The following is a 19,930-nucleotide window of genomic DNA, read 5'->3' on the forward strand; positions in this document are numbered from 1 at the left end:
TCCCTGTGAAACTTGTAAATTTCTACCCAAAACGTCTGCGGGAATTTTGACAGGGACTGCATTGGATCTGTAGATCAATTTGGGGAAAACTGACTTTTTATCAATGTTGAATGTTCCAATCCATGAACATAATGTGTCTCTCTATTCATTTAGGTCTTCCTTAACTTCTCTCAGAAATGTTTTGTCATTGTACAGATGTTGAAAATATTTTGTTATATTTATCTTTCAGTATTTTGTATTTCTTACGCTATTAAAAATAGTATTGCTTTTGTTCTGATTTCTAATTGTCCATTGCTAATCAACAATTATATAGAAGTACTATTGATTTTTTATTTTTGTATATTGTTCCTGTATCCTGAAACCTTGCTAAAATCACTTGTTATTTCTTATGGCTTTTTTATAGACTCTGTAGGCTTTTCTGCAGAGATAATCATGTTGTTTTGCAAATAAAGATAGTTTTATTTCTTCCTTTTTCTTTTTCTTGCCTTCTCTGACTAGAACTAGTACAATGTTGAATAGAAGCAAAGAGAGCAGAAATCCTTGCCTTATTCTGATCTTTGGGAGACAGCATTCAGTTTCTCACTCTAGGTTTTCAATAGATGCACTTTACTTTGTTAATGTAATAAGTTACATTGATTTTTCAAATGTTAAGCCAACTTTGAACTCCAAGTATAAAATCCGCTTGATCATGACATATATTTTTTTATATTGGCCTCAATTTACTATAATTTTGTATATGTTTTTTGCATCCGTGTTCATGAGATATATTGGTTTGTAGTTTTCTTGCAATATCTTTGGCTTTAATATCATAGTAATGAGAAGGTAGTCTCTCTTTAGGTTTATAAAGAGTTTGTGTAAAATAGATATTATTTCTTCCTTAAATTATTGGTAGAATTTGTTCATGAAACCATTAAGTTCTGGAGTTTTCATTATGGGGAGATTTTAGCTGTCAATTCAAATATTTTATTAGATATACATTATTCAGGCTATGTGTTTCTTTTTTAGTGGGTTTCACTAGTTTGTGTCTTTGAAGAAATGTGTCTCTTTTATATAACCTGTTGAAATTTATTAGTGTAAAGTTGTTCATAGTATCCCCTTACCCTTTTAATCTTTAGTCATTTTGCCCATCATTTTTTATTCTCTTCTTACTGGTATTGTATGTCTTCTCTCTTTCCTTATTAGTCTACTTAGAGGCTTATTGGTTTTATTAAGCTTCTTGTGATCTTTTATTTTCATTAATTTTTTCTGTTGTTTTTCTGTTTATTATTTTGTTTATTTCCACTCTAATTTTTATTGTTTCCTTCTGCTTAACTTTGGGATTTTTTTCCTTTATTTTCTAATTTGCTGAGGTAAAAGATGAGGTCATTGACATAGACTTTTCTTCTATCCTAACATAGGCATTTTAATGCTATAAATTTCTTTATTTAGTAATGCATTAGCTGTAGTTCACAGATTTTATATTTTCACTTTTAAAATACTGTTTTGCTTTTTGATTTTTTCTTCAACTCACTGATATTTTGCAGGAATTTCCAGATATATTTCTGCTATTGATTCCTAATTTAGTCGTGTTATGGTCAAGACCATACTTTGAACAGCATGAATTCATTTAAATTTATTCACAATTTTTTATGAGCCAAAATATGGTCTCTCTTGATTAACTTTTCAAGGCATTTATAATACTTGTGTTTGGGGTGCCCTCCCCCGAGATTCACTAATTGACTAGAAGGACTTACAGTCCACAGCATATAGTCATTCCCGTAGTTATGCTTTATTACAGTAAAGTGGTACAAAGCAAAATCAGCACAGGAAAAGGATGCACGGGGCAAAGTCCAGAGGAAACCAGACAGAAGCTTCGAAGTATTCTCTCCCAGTAAAGTCACACAGGATGCATTTGATTTCTCCAGCAGTGAGTTGTGACATGTGTGAACATGAGAGCTCATAGGGTTCAGTGCCCAAATTTTTTATATAGACCTCCTTGCCTAAAACTTACCAAAATTCCAGACTCCCAGAAGAAAAGCAAACATTCAGCATAAACAGTCTTGTTTATACAAACAAATTAGGCACAGTGAGCCATTCTTTTTAGTTCTGGGAATCATGGGAATCCTCTTGAAATCCACATTCCCAAACTTCAGGTAAGGACCAGCCTTGCAAGCAGGCTTTCTCAGGGTAGCAGTCTCAAGCCTGTTATGGTAACTGTTTTGTTTGCTATAGTATAATTTTGTTTCTGTCCTCCCAGCCTTTATGTTATTGTTGTGAGACAGTTTACTTATCTAAATGTTATAATCCCCTCCCCCCCCGCCCCATATAAAGGTCATTATCTTTTAAAGAGTTTTTTAAAAATCTTAGATGTTAATCCACACAGTTCCCATTTCTGGTGCTCTTCATGTCTTTCTTTGTATTTTTCTATCTGGTGTCATATTTATTCTGCCTGAAGGACTTTTAACATTTCTTATGTTACAGATCTGCTGGTGACTAATTATTATTTTTTTTGCTTTTATATGTATGAAAAGTCTTTATTTCACTGTTATTTTTGAAAGATATTGTCAATGGGTATAGAATTCTAGATTGACATTTTTTTTTTTTCTTTCCATAAATTAAAGCTTTAGGTCTACTACCTTTTCATTTGCATTGTTTTTGACAAGAAATCTGCTATCGTCCTTAGGTTTCTTCCTCTGTACTTAATGTGTCTTTTTATTCTCTGACTGCTTTCAAGATTTTTTCTTTATCACTAGTTGTGAGCAGTTTGACTATGATTTGCCTTGGTGTCATTTTCTTCATGTTTCTTCACTTGAATCTCATTGAGTTTCCTTGATCAGGAAATTTATAGTTTTTGTCATTTTGAAAATTCCATCACCATTTTTCGTTAAATGTATTTTTTGTCCCCTACCTTCTGAGACTCTAATTACACTTAGTATTTGACCACTTGGAGTTGTTTCACTGTTCACTGATGCTTTTTTAATTTTTTTTAATAATTTGAAAATTGTTATCTGTTTTCTCTGTGTATTTTATTTATTTGTTTTTAGTTGCACTGGGTCTTTGTTGCTGCATGCAGGCTTTCTGTAGTTTTGGCGAGCGGGGTTGCTGTTCATTGTGGTGCACAGGCTTTGCCTTGCAGTGGCCTCTCATTGTTGAACACAGGATCTAGGTGTTCAGGCCTCAGTAGTTGTGGCACTCGAGCTTAGCAGCTGTGGCTCACAGGCTCTAGAATGCAGGTTCATTAGTAGTGATGCAAAGGCCTAATTGCTCCATAGCATGTAGAATCCTCCTGGACCCCGGATTAAACCCATGTCTCCTACATTGGCAGGCAGATTCTTAATCACCGGACCACCAGAGAAGTCCCTCTCTGTGTATTTAATTTTGCATAGCTTTTATTACTATGTCTTTAAGGTTACTCATCTTTTGTGATGTCAAATTTGTCACAAATCCCATGTAGATGTTTTATTCACTTCTGATTTTTTTCTCTAGAAGTGCAATTTGGGTCTTTTGTATCTTTCATGTCCCTTTTGAACATGTTGAATATAGTTATAATCATGGTTTTTAATACTTTTCTCTGCTGATTCTAACATCTGTGTCAGTTTGGGGTCAGTTTCAGTTGATTTGTTTTTCTCCTAATTATGGTGCCTATTTTCCTGCTTCTGTGCATGCCTGTTAATCTTCACTTGGATGCCAAGCATTATGAATTTTACCTTATTGGGTGTTGCATATTTTTGTATTCCTATAAATATTCAACTTTTTTTCTGGAATGTGCGTTATTTGGAAATAGCCTGATCAGTTTGGGGTCTTGTCCTTAAGATTGGAGTAGAATCAGAACAATATTTGCAGGTGTCATTATTCTGTACTACTGGGTCAAGATCTTCCTGGATGTATCCAGTGTCCTGTACATTGTGAGGTTTTCCATTATGGCTGGAAGAAACAGGCACTATTCCTGGCCCTATGTAAGCAGCAGGTACTCTCTTTAACCCTCACACTTGTGTCAGTCACTGCTCTGCTGATGACTCAAGGGTTACTCCACAGGTTTCCAGAATTATTTCTTTGTAACTGTTTGTCCTGTGAACTGTCACTGCCTTAGTCTCCCTGGATTCTCAGCTTCGTCTACTCAGCTGAGGGAGTCTGTCAGAATCTGACTGGATTCTCCCTCCCTACATTGTGGTCTGAAAATTCTGTCAGTGTTGTGAGTGGGCATAGAGTTTACCTCATTTGTTTTCCATCTCTCAGGGATTATTATTACTCATTGCCTTTGTCTAGTGTCTTGAAAACCATTGTTTCATATATTCTGTCTAGAGCTTTGTTTGTTTATCTTGGTTTTAGGTGGGAGGGCAGATCTAGTCCACATTTCTTCATGTTGGCCAGAAATAGAAATTGGATGCCAGATTTTTAAAATGAAAATTATAGAAGAAATGAACCAAAGCATCAACCCATCTTTCATCAGAAAATGACTGTCTTGATGGTTAGAATTGGGTTTTCTGTAAGCTAAAATGCATATTTTACCTATAATAATGAGGAATTTTAAATATAGTTGTTATTTACACAAAATAAATCCCACATGTCACATTAGCAAGACATTAGTTATTAAGTAGATATTTGTGGCATCAGCCTTCTCAGTAACTTTTCAAAAAGAAAGGGAAAATAATCTTTAAAAAATATATATTCTATCCTCTTTGGATACTAGCTCTAAAGCACATTTTCTCCCTTCTCCCAGCTTCCTGTGGGAATATGATTGTTTGATTATCAGTGTCTTGGCCAGCATCCAGGCCTTGCCTGTGATATGCACAGAGCTTGGAGAATAACAGTTTTTCTTCCCCAAATGTCTTGTTACTTAATGGCTCTCTTGTTTATGACAGTAAACTTTAAATAAGAATTTATCCCTGAAAGGTGAGAAACAGATGATTCATTTATTTTTGTTATTTTTGTACAGTTCAAGTGATTTTCAAAGACCTGAGTTTGCATCTTATAACTGTTTTCCTGTAGCCTTCCTGTTCTACCAAAGACAAGTCTGTGAACATTTCCCTGCAGTTGAGAATGGAAAATTCATATTCACTGTTTTCATTCATGAATGCATTTATTAAACATTATTGAATGTACATTCCCTATGACAAGAGCTCCCCTAGCTAGTAAGGACTTACCAGGTTGGATGATTGTGGTAGAGTTAAGTTGATGAGATACAAGGGTAGAAGTGTAGGTGCTGACATGATTTTATCAGATACTTGTAGTTGATGGCTAAGTACAGGAAGAATATGTGGGATGTAAGGTTAATGTATGGCAAAACCAATACAGTATTGTAAAGTAATTAGCCTCCAGTTAAAATAAATAAATTTTGTATTTAAAAAAGCTTGTTGAAGTATATGGTGAAAAGCAAGAGATGTTGAGAATCTGAACCATATGACTGTCAGTTGAGGATTAATTAGGTTCTGAACTAAGAAATTAATGTGCATTTTCTTATTTAGCCTTATGAAATAGATATTCTTATTACCCTCATTTTACAGATAATTAAACTGAGGCTTAGAATGATCTGGAAGCTCCTCCAGAGGTTATATCACTATAAATAGCAGTGGAATGGGGAAAGAAAACAGGAAATATATCTGAAAGAAATTCCTCAAGAATCATTGATAGGTCCTGTGACAAATCAGATATAAAGTTTCAGAAAGAAGTCCTGATGAGTCCCAGGTTTCTATCTTGGGAGACCAGACAGATGGGAATATTTAATTAACTGAGACATTGAATGGAAAATAAAGAATAGGTTAAGGTGAATGAGATCAAACTTTAGTTCTAAACATTTTAAGTTTGAGATATCTACTGGAAATCCACAGAGACAACTCCTATAAGTTGCTGAAAATGCTGTACAGGAGTTTAGAACTGGGATCTGGAAGAGAAATATAGGCCATCACCACTTAGATAGTTGTAAAAGCCATTAGTCTATTCCTTTGTGATTACCCAGGAAGATCATGAAGAAGAAAAAAACAATAAAATATAGAACCTAAGATTGGCAGTATTTCAGAGAGAAGCAGAAGAGAAGAATCATTAAAGAAGAGGAAGAGAGGGCCCAAAAAGAGCTAGAAGAAAGTGTTACTATGTCAAACCCAAGAAGGAAATATATTTCAAAAAGTGGGGATTTGTTAAAAGTATTAAGTACCGAGCTGTGGTTAAGCATAAAAACTAAAAATAGTTCACTGGACTTAAAAGTTAGAACGTCTTTAGGGTCATTAACCAAAACAATTCAATAGAGTAATGTGGGAGGAAGCTAGACTAGAATGAGTTACTATTATGGAACTGAAGACAGCAAGTGTGGCTCTTTCAGGAGTACGTATATACCATGGAATAGTACTGAGCCATAGAAAGGAGTAAAATAGAGTCAGTTTGTGTGGATGAACCTAGAGCCTGTTATACAGAGTGAATAAGTCAGAAAAATAGATATAATGTATTAATGCATATATATGAAATCTAGAAAAATGGTATTGATGAACCTATTTGCAGGGCAGGAGTAGAGGCGTTGATGTAGAGAGCGGATTTGTGGACACAGGGGTGGGAAGGAGAGGGAGGGACGATTTGAGAGAGTAGGGTTGACATGCATAAATAACACAACCATGTGTGAAATAGATAGCTAGTGGGAAACTGATGTACAGAACAGGGAGCTCAGCTTGGTGCTCTGTGATGACCTTGATGGGTGGGATGGGGGGTGGGGTGGGAGCGAGGCTCAAAAGGGAGGGGATATATGTATAGTTATGGCTGATTCACGATGTTCTACAGCAGAAACTAACCCAGCATTGTAAAGCAATTATATCCCAATAAAAATTTTTTTTAAATGTTGGGGGTGAAAGGATGAAGGGATGTAAGTCAGCAGTTCAAAGGGGTGAGGGCTCTAGGAGAGTGCATATGTTCTCAGTATCCTTTTCACTGTTTTGTTTTAAATAAATGTGTGTGGGAGGAAGATGATTAGATTACACTGGATTCTTTTGGCTTGATGGTGTGGACAGAGGTACCCATGACTGCAGTTAACCAACAGACACTGTCCTAGGCACACTTTTGTATTAACTTGCTTTAATCCTCCCATGTCATGATTATCCCTGATTTAAAGATGAGGAAAACTGAGAGATCAAGAACATAAGTAACTTTCCTAAGGTTGCACAGCTAGTGAGTAACAGAGACAGGATATCACCTGAAGCAGCCTGGCTCCAAGTCTGGTTTTACCCACTCTGCTGTAGGTTTCCCTGTTGACCCCGAAAGTGACTCTGCTTTATTTAATCTGTTTTGTTGTTTTTTTTTTTAAAGCAGAAGTTATCTGGAATGAACATTTCTCAAGCTGTTATCTTTAGATTGTTTTTTAGGACCTGCTTCAAATTGCTTTACATTTTTCAAAAACTCCATTTCCTTGGGTAGGAGGACCTGCCTACTGTAGTTCTTTTCTTGAGTGCCATAAATAAGCAACAGACCCTAAACAGATTGACTCTTGTAAATGGGAGTGTGAGCCTTCGAGAAACTCAGTAGGCAGATGAGCCCTGCCTTGGTTTCATAAGCATACTTAAGAAAAAATTAACATGTTTTTTGACGTATGTTGGGTGCTGATGTGATACCAGGTTTTGTCTGAAGCACATGTGTTTTTCCTGTGCTGTGTGGAGAATAACATGCACAGCCTGAACCCTAAGAATAAGCCTGAAATTATCTTTTGTTCTGAGGAACAGAGGTGCTTCCAGGCTAGACTTTACAGCCATTGTGGAAGAATGTGAGGAAGCACAACGCTACTCCTGTTTGCACCAGACCTTGGCTGTATGACACAGACCCTTTCTTCTGCCAGTCCTGTGACTGACTTCTTTTCAAATGATTCCTGGTTGTTTTCCATGAATAAATATGCTTTAGTCTAAATCCAGTTAGAGCTCTTTTGCCCCCACTTCCCTTTCCCCTTTTCCTTTGGCTGCAGCTGTTTTTATTTGCGTTGGGACAAGCTGGTCTATTAGCCCTAATGCACTTTTGTTTGTTTTTTAAATGTTTACTCTTTGCTCTAGCTAAAGAAAGGTCAGTTTTCTCTGTAAGTCTAGATACATGATTATTCATATTGATGGTCTCACAGAGACTGTTTCCTAGAGAGCTTTCATTTGTCTGTCACAAGCCTAATTTGCATTGAAGAGATGTACACACAGATCTGAGTCTTGAGTGGTTATTACATTTCTTAAAAAGAAAAAAAAAAACTGCTTTCCAAAACTTTTCGTATTTGTGTACTCTACTGGAATGTTTTTCCTTTAGCTGCTTTTTCTTTCAACATTTTATTAGCAGTATTTTCAGATATACCCCCAAAAAGACAAGTTTCACAATAAACACTCATATACTTGCCTTGATTATGTCATTAATGTTTTATTATTTCTACCATATATCTATCCATTCTGCCCTTCTCTTCAACCACACATCTTTTTGTTTTTGTTTTTGTTTTTTTACAAATTTCAAAGTAAATTCCAGATGTCAGTATACTTGGGAATGTTTTGAGAAGCTTGGGACGATCTTCCTGTCTCTTGCTGCCCTGGGACAGCCACTTCAGGGCTTAGAGAACTGAATCTGTTGCTAAATGTATGGTTTAGCTCATTTTTTTCCCCTTGGCTCAGCTACAGTTGCAGTGGTCCTTTCTCACTGGATTATTTCCGTGGTTTCTGCTTTAGAAAATCTCTTGGAAGCCAGCTGATCTCCTAAACAAAGAAACATTTATTTAGGAAGATGAACGCCGCAGAAAGTATTCATTCCCTCCATGTCCCACAGCGCAGGCCAACATGCCTTCTTGTTCATATGCCCTAAATTTACTGTTGGTACATACAGAGTGTGGCTTTCTTTCATCATATTGATCTGACAAAAGCCTTAGGTTCTGAGGCACAGAAATCGTTTCTGGGCTGTTCTTGGTGTCTACAGTTGTTTTACCATATGGTGCTGGGTTAATTTTGTCTGTTCTTCCCTTGAGGCTTTTGTGAATTGATTACATTTTTAGAAAATTTTTAAAATAACTTTTCAAAATGTCAAAGCTTTCTCAGTAGAATAAAATATGATGAGAGATTACGTCAACGTGAGAACAAGTTATCTTAATAGAATTTTTCTCAGAAACTTCAGCATTGAAGTTAAGTCTGTACTTACCCTGTATTATAAATCGGCATCGGTCATATTCGTGAAAGCCTCTTTTGAGACAAAATGTTAAGTAATCTTAGACCTGAACAGGTAAGTCTGTTAGTCTAGAAAGCACCTGAGTGTCTGAGAAGCTCTTCTCTCTCTCTCTGGCCAGTCATGCCATTTCTGAAGGGAAGCACAGGAGAGGTGAAGGAGAAGGAAGCTAGCCTAGCGAGTCAGCCAAGTCCACTCAGTTCTGGTCATCAGTGATATCGCTGATAATCAGATTCAAATTTAATACTGATATGATATAGAGAAACAGCATAGTATAATGCAAAAAAACCCTGGATTTTGGAGTCAGAATTAGGAGTTTTTTCCTTTATTTACCAATTCTTTTTAATTGGAGTATAATTGCTTTTCAGTGTTAGGCTAGTTTCTGCTGTACAACAGTGTGAATCAGCCATATGTGTTACATATGTCTCCTCCCTCTTGAGCCTCCCCCCTCACTCCCCAATCACACCGCTCTAGGTCATCACAGAGCACCAAGCCGAGGTCTCTGTGCTAAACGGCAGCTTCCCCTTAGCTATCTGTTTACACATGGTAGTGGACACCTGTCAGTGCTCCTCGCCCGGTCCATCCCACCCTCTCCTTCCCCATCCCCTGTGTCCACAAGCCCATCCTCTGTATCTGTGTCTCTATTCCTGCCCTACAAATAGGCTCATCAGTACCATTTTTCTAGATTCTATGAAGAAAGTGAAAGTGAAGTCGCTCAATCGTGTCTGACTCTTTGAGGCCCCATAGACTGTAGCCTACCAGGCTCCTCCCTCCATGGGGTTCTCCAGGCAAGAATACTGGAGTGGGTTGCCATTTCCTTCTCCAGGGGATCTTCCTGACCCAGGGATCGAACCGAGGTCTCCCGCATTCCAGGCAGATGCAGGCAGACCCGTTAACCTCTGAGCCACGCAGACGCATAGATTCTATATATATGAGTTAATTTACAATATTTAAAAAAAAAGAATTAGGTTTTGATTCTGGTTCTGAAACCAGCTGTTTGTGACCTGAGATCTCTTCTTAGACTCATATCAAGCCAGTCGATCTTCTGTTCTCTTCTTCTTCTCTGGGAGTCCTGTGATTGCTCAGCCAGAGCTCAGCAGGTCTGTGTGAGTGTCTGCCCACCAAGGGCACTCAGCTACCTAGGAAACCCCTTGCATGGTGAGCAGCCCCCTGCTGTCAAGTGACATAATTGGAAAGGATGGAGTGAGGAGCTCCAAGGATCAGTCCTTCCATGGAAGCAACCGTTAAGCTGGCGAGTCTGACAGAATCCACTTTTTCAGAACTTTGGAATTGCTAAGCAAAGCAAGAAAAGCAGGTTATGAAATGGTATCTATAGTACGATTTTTGTTTTAAAAATAAGTATCTATTGGTACAGACAAAACTCAGGGAAAAAGTGAATTGTGTTTCTCTCTGGCTAGTGGGAGTAAGATTATTATTCTGTTTATCTGCTATCCCTAAATTTTCTGTAGTGAATATGTATTACTTCCATAAAAAATAACAAAACTAAAATAGAACAGTTTGGCAGTCTATCAAGAAGCTAAAACTTAGAGTTTCCATATGACCCAGCAGTATGTTCAGCAGTACCGCTCCTGGAATTATACTCAAGAGAATTGAAAACACATGTACAAAAACCTGTACATGAATCTTCACAGCAGCATGCTGCATAATAGCCAAAAAGTGGAAATAGCCCAGATGTTTGTCAGATGATAAATGGATAAACAAAATGTGATATATCCATATAATGGAATATTGTTCAGCAATAAAAGTACTGATACATGTTACAGCATGGATGAACCTCAAAAACATGCTAAGTGCAAGAAGCCAGACACCAAAGGCGATTGTATGGTAATATATATGTGAAATGTCTCAAATAGGCAACCCTGTAAAGACAGAAAGTTTTTGGTTGCCAGGCACTAGGGAAATGGAGACTGGAGAGTGACAGCTAATGGGTAAGTGGTTTTCTTTGGACAATGATGAAAATCTTGAGGAATTAAATAATGATGGTTGTGCAATTTTGTGAATGTACTAAAAAACCACTGGTTTACATACTTTTAAAAGGATGAATATTAAGTATGTGAATCATAGCTCAATAAAATAATATTTAAGAAAAGTAAAATTTAAAAGAAAAGTAGAATCTATTTAACTGTAAGACACTAGAATTAAGAGTGTTTTTAGCAAGTCAAAGTCTAATTTTCACCTAATTCTGTAATTATATATGTATTTTAAAAGAGTACATTTTGATAAACAGATGTGAATCAGGAAATTATGAGTAACCATGTATCTGTATCTCCACAGCCTTTTCTTTTTTTAAGTGAAAATTTGGGATATTTTAAAACTGACATAGGAAACTATTTGCTTCTATTATTAGAGTTTGACTTTATATTTTTAACTTTTGTACTACTTTTGGAATTATCCTTTTTTAAAATGCTCAGTTACCATTCAAATGGCTTTGCAATAGTTTTAAGTGAGAGTGTTTACATGTGTGTGTTTTTCTCAAGTAAGCTGCCATCTCCAGATTCTGTATTAAGATATTGGAATGGTTTGAGTATGTTCTAGAATAATATAAGCAGGATAAGTAGACCTAATTTCCACTTTTATGATTTCCTTTCTCCTGTCTCATCCCCTTCCCACCTCTGACGTTTATTCTCCAAAATATAATATGGGGTTAGAATGTAATGCTTTGTTTTTAATTAAATCTTTCAGTAAGCATTTATTGAGCACCTACTGTGTGTCAGGTTACTGTGCTAAGGTTAACGATACAGAAATAAAATTCAAAAAAATAAATAATAATATAAAAAATAAATGATACATCTTGGTCAGTTACTCAGTCATGTCCAACTCTTTGTGATACCATAGATTGTAGCATGCCAGACTTCCCTGTCCTTAACCATCTCCCGGAGTTTGCCTAAACTCGTGTCCATTGAGTCAGTGATGCCATCCTACTATCTCATCCTCTGTCATCCGCTTCTCCTCCCGCCTTCAGTCTTTCCCAGCATCAGAGTCTTTTCCAGTGAGTCAGCTCTTCACATCTGGTGGCCAAAGTATTGGAGCTTCAGCTTCAGTCCTTCCAATGAATATTCAGAATTGATTTCCTTTAGGATGGACTGGTTTGATCTCCTTGCTATCCAGGGGACTCTCAAGAGTCTTTTCCAACACCACAGTTCAAAAGCGTCAATTCTTCAGCACTCAACCTTTTTTTATTGTCCAGCTCTCACATCCATACATGACCACTGGAAAAACCATAGCTTTGACTAGATGGGCCTTTGTAGGCAAAGTAATGGCTCTGCTTTTTAATACGTTCTCTAGATTTGTCACTGCTTTCCTTCCAAGGAGTAAGCATCTTTTTAGTTTCGTGGCTGCAGTCACCATCTGCAGTGATTTTGGAGCCCAAGAAAATAAAGTCTGTCACTGTTTCCCCGTCTATATGCCATGAAGTGATGGGACCGGATGCCTTGATCTTTGTTTTTTGAATATTGAGTTTTAAGCCAGCTTTTTCACTCTCCTCTTTCACCTTCATCAAGAGGCTCCTTAATTCCTCATCACTTTCTGCCATATCTGCATATCTGAGGTTAATGGTACATCTAGAACTACTCTTAAAACAGTTAAGAAGACATTTAACTCAGATATGAGAGGTCAGGCAGGACTTCTTTTTACCATCAGTATTATTTGGAGGTTGACTGTTGAAACCAAGTCACATTACAGGTTTTTAGAGAACCATTGTGCATAGAGCTCATGCTTGGCACCTAGCACATCTCACAACTACACAAGCACAGAGAAGAGTCTTGAGGAAAGCAGTAAGGATTTGTCCCCAGTACATGTGTGTAGAAGCCAGAAATCCTTTTTAATTGGCATGAATATAAGCAGTACAGGTGCAGAGACATTAGTGAAAGTTGAGTTTCTGCTTTCTTGACCACTTAACATACTGAAAACCGTTTACGCCATCAGAGCTTTTACTTCCCCTAATATACTTGCTATATATTTTTTTAAAATATCATCATGAACTTAAAGGAATCACTGTTTTTTATTAGTGTTTTTAAAGAAACAGACAAGGTCTCTTCACATTGCTTCCCATGGGACCGATGTGTAGTGGTGTGGTCATATTGGTGGTTAAATACTGAAATATGACCTTGCAGGTTGGTAAAGAGTTGATGCTGTCAGCCATCTGGATTCCCTGCCACACCCCAGCCTCTCCTGAGACTCCAGCCCTACAGATCGCCGCAGTCCAACATTTTAAAGGTTATCCCCAGGCCAAGAAGGAGGCTTGAGGGACCCTGCGTTTTCACTACTGTTCCTAATTGCCAGCACGTGGGCCAGCCCTATTGTTAAATCATTTTGAGTATCACACTGACTTTCTGACTATAACATAAGTTACTGCTGTTTTAACCATGTTTGGGTTCTTGCAGCTGCAGTCGCAAGTAGCTCTAGCTCATGTATCGTTGCCTCTCTGTACAGAACCAAAATTCAGAGTTTTCTTATTTTCTGAATAACCCAGAATACCCTCACAGTGAACTCTCAGTGCTCTTCTAAACCATGCTGCTTTTTTGGTCTTTACTTCTCTCAGTGTTGACACTTTGGCCTAAGTCCCCTGTTCTCTTATTGTTCCTTCCAGTCCGCTTTGCACCTTACAGACCTCCCGATATCTCCCTGAAGCCCCTGCTCTTTGAAGTGCCCAGCATCACTACGGAGTCGGTGTTCGTTGGTCGGGATTGGGTTTTCCATGAAATAGATGCTCAGCTTCAAAGTTCAAACGCCAGCGTGAACCAGGGAGTCGTGATCGTGGGAAACATTGGGTTCGGCAAAACTGCCATCATTTCCAGACTGGTGGCCCTCAGCTGCCACGGAACACGGATGAGACAAATCGCCTCTGACAGCCCACACGCCTCCCCCAAACGTAGGTACCCTTTTTTTTTTTTTTTAAAGAACTCTCTGCTACATGGCTCTTAAATTTCTTTTCATGTTTATATTAAGTCTCAGATCCTTTCATTTTCTGATCTGCAAAACCGATTTGCATGTGAGGATCTTCAACTCGGAGCTGGGAGAAAGAATGTAATATTCTGCTGACATTTAGCCCATATAGCCGACAATCACCTAAGTGTGACAGAAAAACCCTTTCTCTCAGAATAAATGTATGAGTTTTCCCTCCTGCTTGGCTAGCTGGTCCGTCCTTCGGGTAATGACTACAGCTATTGCCTGGTAGAGCTCTTTGCATCCATTGCTGTCAGCTTTTGCTCAGCCTGTGCCCAGCCTTGCTGGCACAGTCTTGTTTGCAGCCTCCATTTCTTGCGACTGGTGTCTGTTGCACTGCTCGGGCGTGAATTTCGTTGTGTCCTTGAAGAATTTCTCCTGCTTCCTTGTGAAGAGATGCTGAGATCTCATATATATTCATGCTTCTTTCATCACCAGCAGGGCGCAGTTTAACGATCACAGTCAGGATCTTGTTTGTTTTTAAAATACTTAATATGGTCCTTAGTGCCAGGTGCTCTCTAAGAGTTTAACAAATATTAGTTCATCCAGTCCTCTCAGCAACTCAAGTGAGGTAGTTCCTGTTTTCTTCCTTTCACAGATTAGTGGTTTAAGGCTCAGAGAGGTTAAGTAAGCCTCCCAGGTTTCACAGCTAGTAAAGAATGAAACTAGAATTTGCGCCTAATCAGTCTGGTTTCAGAGGCCAGTCTCATCCATTTTGCTGTGCTCCCCTCTGTTTATGCCTGGAACTCAAGTTAAGGAGCTAAAAGGAAATGTATGGATATTCTTATACTTAGTATATGTAGAGAACCACAAATTTAGATGATCTTTAAGATTGACTCCTATGCTAAAATCATACTCCTATGTGATTCTAAGATGTCTTCATGTTCAAAAGTAACTGTTCATACCTATTCCAGTATTTTCCTTAGAGTGCTTACATATCACACCAGACCACTACTTATCTGAGTCATCCAAGAGGTTACCTGTTTGAGTGTGTCTACCTGGCTCCTGCTAGTTATAAGAGAACAAAAAGAAACTATTGCTCTACTAGTCCAAATGAGTAATCTAGCTCATCGTAGATTTCCAGACAGCAACCACTAGAAATGATTGGTTTGAGGTCATAGTAGCTACAGAGTCTCTAGCACAGTGCTGTGGGAACTCAAGAGAAACTCATTGAACACCCCCCCAATATCCTGGCTTCTGTTGGCATTAACAATTTCATGTCTTTAGGTAAGCACATCGCTGCCGGTAAACTTACAGATAATCTGACATGTAGAAGAACTAGTGTCTAGAAGGAAAACCAGTTGAATCAAGAGTCCCCGTTTGCCCGGGTGTAGTAAGAATTAGTACAGAAGAATTCATGTCATAAGAGCAATATCATGCTTAGTTTCTGGATGAAGCTTTTCTGAGGTAGATGGACAGAATGTCAGAGGAGTCAAGAGTCCACAGGTTGAGTCCCAGTGCTCAAATTGACAATACTTTGTAACCTTGAGAATCTTACCATAATTCTTTAGACCTCGGTTTTGTCACCCGTAAAATGCATCAGTAGGATTTGGTGATCTTTAAGATTCATTCCTGTGCTACAGTTTTGTGATTCTAAGAAGATGTCTTCATGGTTAAATGTAACTCACCATACCTATTCCAGTGTTTTCTTATTTTTTTCCTTTTTCTTTTTTTGGTATAATTTTTTTACTATGTTAGTACACAAGTTGTTAATTTTCAATAGACTTCATTTTTTTAATTTATTTTTTGAGCTGGATCTTCATTGCTTTGCTCAGGCTTTCTCTAGTCGTGGCAGGCGGGGGCTGCTCTTTGTTGCAGTTCAAGAGCTTCTCGCTGCAGATGCTTCTCTTGCTGCGGCACACGGGCTCTAGGTGTGCGGGCATCCGTAGTTGTGGTGCATGGGCTTAGTTGCTCCCTGGCATGTGGAATCTTCCCGGACAAGGGATTGGTCCCGTGTCCCCTGCGTTGGCAGGCTGCTTCTTAGCTGCTGTACCACCAGGGGAGTCCTATTTCAGTATTTTCCTTAATGTGTGTACATATCACACCAGACTACTACTTATCTGAGTTATCCAAGAGGTTAACTATTTGACTGTGTCAGGAAGAAAACCAGAGAGGTGATAGTCTCTCTGACTCACTGTGGCAGATAACAGAATGGTAGAATCATGATTCAAGGGCAAGAAGAACTGCCTTCTCTGAAAGCAGAAGTACCTGGGAGTGCCCCCCCAAGCCTGAGAGAGCAGAAGCTAGTAGAAAACCACCATGTGCTCCCCAAAATAAAGGTTTTCTAAAGGTAGTTCATCAAGTTATTCTCTAACTTCCATTGCCTTTTACCTCCATCTGCTACTGCTAAGTCATATCTGACTCTGTGTGCCCCCATAGACAGCAGCCCATGAGGCTCCCCTGTCCCTGGGATTCTCCAGGCAAGAACACTAGAGTGGATTGCCATTACCTCCAGAGAAACTCTAAAAATACCAGGACACTCCCATTTATGTGATAAATGTCCACATGTTAGATTGGAGATTTGGCCTGATAGGTTAACTTTCACAACTTGAAAAGGTGTTAAAGGGATAGAGTATGTGGCCATGTATTTATCAGAATTACACAGAACCAGCACTGCCTTGTTGTATTTGCTGCAAACCAGACCACTGCTCTTTAAGATGGGTTAGAAATAAGTGGTTGACGTCATTGACTGGTATTTAAATATTAACTCTGAACAACAAAGTCAACTCTTGGAATTACCCCAAAACTACACACTTTTATAAAATTTTCATTTTCTGCTATGCAAATGATTAATGATAAAATGTAACATCAGTTTGTTTTAGAACTGTCTCATTAAATTTTCTAGTTTTGAGGGCACATGTTTTGTCTTTCTTGTATTATTATCCTCATGAGGTTTTGGTTAAAACTTTTCAAGTATTGGGGCTCAAAAATACTACTTTTAAAAAATCAGTGATCTGTATGTTTCTATTTTATATTTCTGTTATTTCTGTAAACAGATATGAATTGAATATATATTAACCAATTTAAAGGTGTTTCTTTGAGGAAAAAAAAAGAATAAAGAACAAGCTGTTTTTCAGCGTCGACCTTTTACTATAGGAGTCAGCACTGGAAATGTCACTGGCAGCAGCAGAATCTTTTTCATTAGTGAATAAGGGTGATGTCTATAGAGAGAGAATTGAATTCAGTTTTTACAGTTTAATTTACATTAAGCTTTGATAGGTGTATTCGGAATCCTTCTGGCCTTCCCAGGCCTGAGTCAGCGATGTAGTTGTAGTAATGATGAAAATAGGTGAAACGTTATTGGAGCTCCTGGCCTTCATCTCTGCATCCTGTGTCATTCTTCTTTCTGTCTCCGCCTCCTCCGCGCTGAGCAGCACTGCCCTGGCAGATGTGAGCAGTCTAGCCTGCAGCACTGCGTTGCCTGGCTCTGTCCTTCCCCCACAGACACCCAGCCCCCAGCCGCCCCCTCCTTGTCATTTCCCTGGGAAGGCACAGAAGAGCTGTCACGGCAGGCACTAGCCTGTCATCCTGTTTGCCACCTACACCCCTTCCTAAACCTTACTCCCCCATCAGTCTCAACCACCACCATCACCCACCCCTCAACACACACACTCTTCTAAGAACAAAAACATTTTGTGAAAATGGACCTGTTGCGTAATCAGGATATTATCACATGAACTACAAAGATACTCAGTACAGTCGTTAGGGAAGTTCAGTCTAACACAGGACTCTATTCTCCTATCCCTAGAAGGCTCAGTGTAGTTATTGTTCGGATTTGATATTTGCCAACAGCTGCCATGCCCCCAGATAGCTGTGCAGTGAGTAGCTCCTCCTCTCTCAACCCTGCTCATCCCAGAAATCCGTTTTGCCAATTTGCTGTGTACACGGCAGCTCCTCCCGATTCACTTGTTTTCTACTCTTCTCTGAATACCAAGCAGAAAGTAAAGACACCCAAACAGAAAGGAGGGCGTCTCCCGAAGGGAACAGCTAGAAGACAGAAGACCATAATTACCCACAAAGTCAAGTACCAGATAAAGGGAAACGGGGTGGAGCAAGGGAGTAAACAACAGGCATGATACAGTGACAGTCGCTGAACTTACTGTTTCTTCAGTCTTCTTTCAGTGCTGTCTCCCACACCTCCCCTCCTACACTGTATTCAGAACTCCAGGCAATGGCCAGTTGGGTGGAAGAGGTCTCAATTCAGTCCTCCTGGTAGGGAGTTACATGAAAACCATTTTCCCTGTTCCTCCTCCTCTTCAATAGCTGTTGACCATCCAGTAACAGCCTACTTATTTTGTACCCCTTGTTAAAATATTATCTGTATTCACAAATGTAGTCCCTGATTTCTAGTAGTAGTTAGCGTGTGTGTGTGAAGTCGCTCAGTCGTGTCCGATTCTTTGCGACCCCGTGGACTATAGCCCGCCAGGCTCCTCTGTCCATGGGATTCTCCAGGCAAGAATACTGGAGTGGGTTGCCATGCCCTCCTCCAGGGGATCTTCCCAACCCAGGGATCGAACCCGGGTCTCCTGCATTGCAGGCAGACGCTTTATCCTCTGAGCCACCAGGGAAGCCCAGTAGTAGTTAAGATATTACCTAAATAACATGAGCAAATGGAATTTTTTAAAAAACAGCTTTATTAAGCTACAATTCACCTAACCCTGTAATTCACCCATTTAAATTGTTCAGTTCAGTGCATTTTAGTGTATTCACTGAGTTGTAAAGCAGTCACTATAATCTTAGAATGTTTTCATTCCCCCCTAAAAGAAATCCCATGCCCGTTAGCAGTCCGTCTTCATTTCCCTGTCTCCACCCCTAGGTAAGCACGAATCTGCTTTTTTGTCTCCTGTGGATTTTCCTTTTCTGGGCATTTCACATAAATAGAATCATACACTATATGACCTTTTGCAACTGGCTTCTTTGAGTGAGTGTAACACTTCCAAGGGTTGTCCATGTATTGGTATTTTATTTCTTTTTATTGTCAAGTAATGTTCCCTTGTGGGGCTGTACCACATTTTATCAGTTCATCAGTTGATGGACATTTGGGTTGTTTCCACTTTGAATCTTGCTTCTTTGAGCACTTGTGTACAAGTTTTTTCATGGACATACATTTTTAATTCTCTTGGGTACATACCTAAGAGTAGAATTGCGGGATTGTACAACACATTGAATTTAGCCAGTCTTCAACCAATCCAGAGTTTTATGATGATCTGATGCAAATATCTCATCTTTTTAAACCAGATGTGGATGCCAACAGAGAGCTGCCACTCACACAGCCACCGTCAGCCCACTCTTCCATCACCAGTGGAAGCTGCCCAGGAACTCCAGAAATGCGCAGGCGGCAGGAGGAGGCCATGCGGAGACTAGCCTCACAGGTACGAGAGGATCCCCAGGGTGCGAGCATGCTAGCGCCATTTTAACGTCAACAGAACAATGGGAGGGAGACCCCAGCAAAGCGAACAAAAGTATATACAGGTATACCATTAACATATAGAGGAAATTTTCTCTTTCTTTGCTGTTCCTAGAAAAATACTTTGTTATTTTGGAATCAGAAACATTGTTGCAAGGACCCTTAGAAATAACCAAAGTCCCATAAGGAATAGATAAGAAAGTGGAGACTCAAAGTTATATGATTTACCCAAGATCACAGTATAAGTAATCAATATAGTTTTTAAATTTTCATTCCTAGCTCCTAACTTCCTGCTGTACTGCACTATCCATGAATTTTTTATATGTTGCATTGTAATTTGCTTTATTATTATCAAAGCGATATATACACATAGTTCAGGAAATCAAATAATGTTCAAAGACTTATAATAAAAACCAGGAATTCTTTTCT

At 38.8% G+C, this 19,930-nt stretch overlaps 1 protein-coding gene across 9 annotated transcripts in view; it reads left to right on the plus strand.

Moving 5' to 3' along the window:
* TANC2 (tetratricopeptide repeat, ankyrin repeat and coiled-coil containing 2) overlaps positions 1-19,930 on the plus strand; it is a 364,370-nt gene that overhangs the window by 258,364 nt on the left and 86,076 nt on the right. For all 9 annotated transcript variants that reach the window (XM_019981630.2, XM_019981634.2, XM_019981631.2 and 6 more), the window contains 2 exons: positions 13,739-14,020; positions 19,333-19,466. In XM_019981630.2, the coding sequence (XP_019837189.1) occupies positions 13,739-14,020; positions 19,333-19,466 (416 nt within the window). The remainder of the gene's footprint in view (positions 1-13,738; positions 14,021-19,332; positions 19,467-19,930) is intronic.

The sequence above is a fragment of the Bos indicus genome, chromosome 19, assembly GCF_029378745.1.
Source record: "Bos indicus isolate NIAB-ARS_2022 breed Sahiwal x Tharparkar chromosome 19, NIAB-ARS_B.indTharparkar_mat_pri_1.0, whole genome shotgun sequence".
Taxonomy (NCBI): domain Eukaryota; kingdom Metazoa; phylum Chordata; class Mammalia; order Artiodactyla; family Bovidae; genus Bos; species Bos indicus.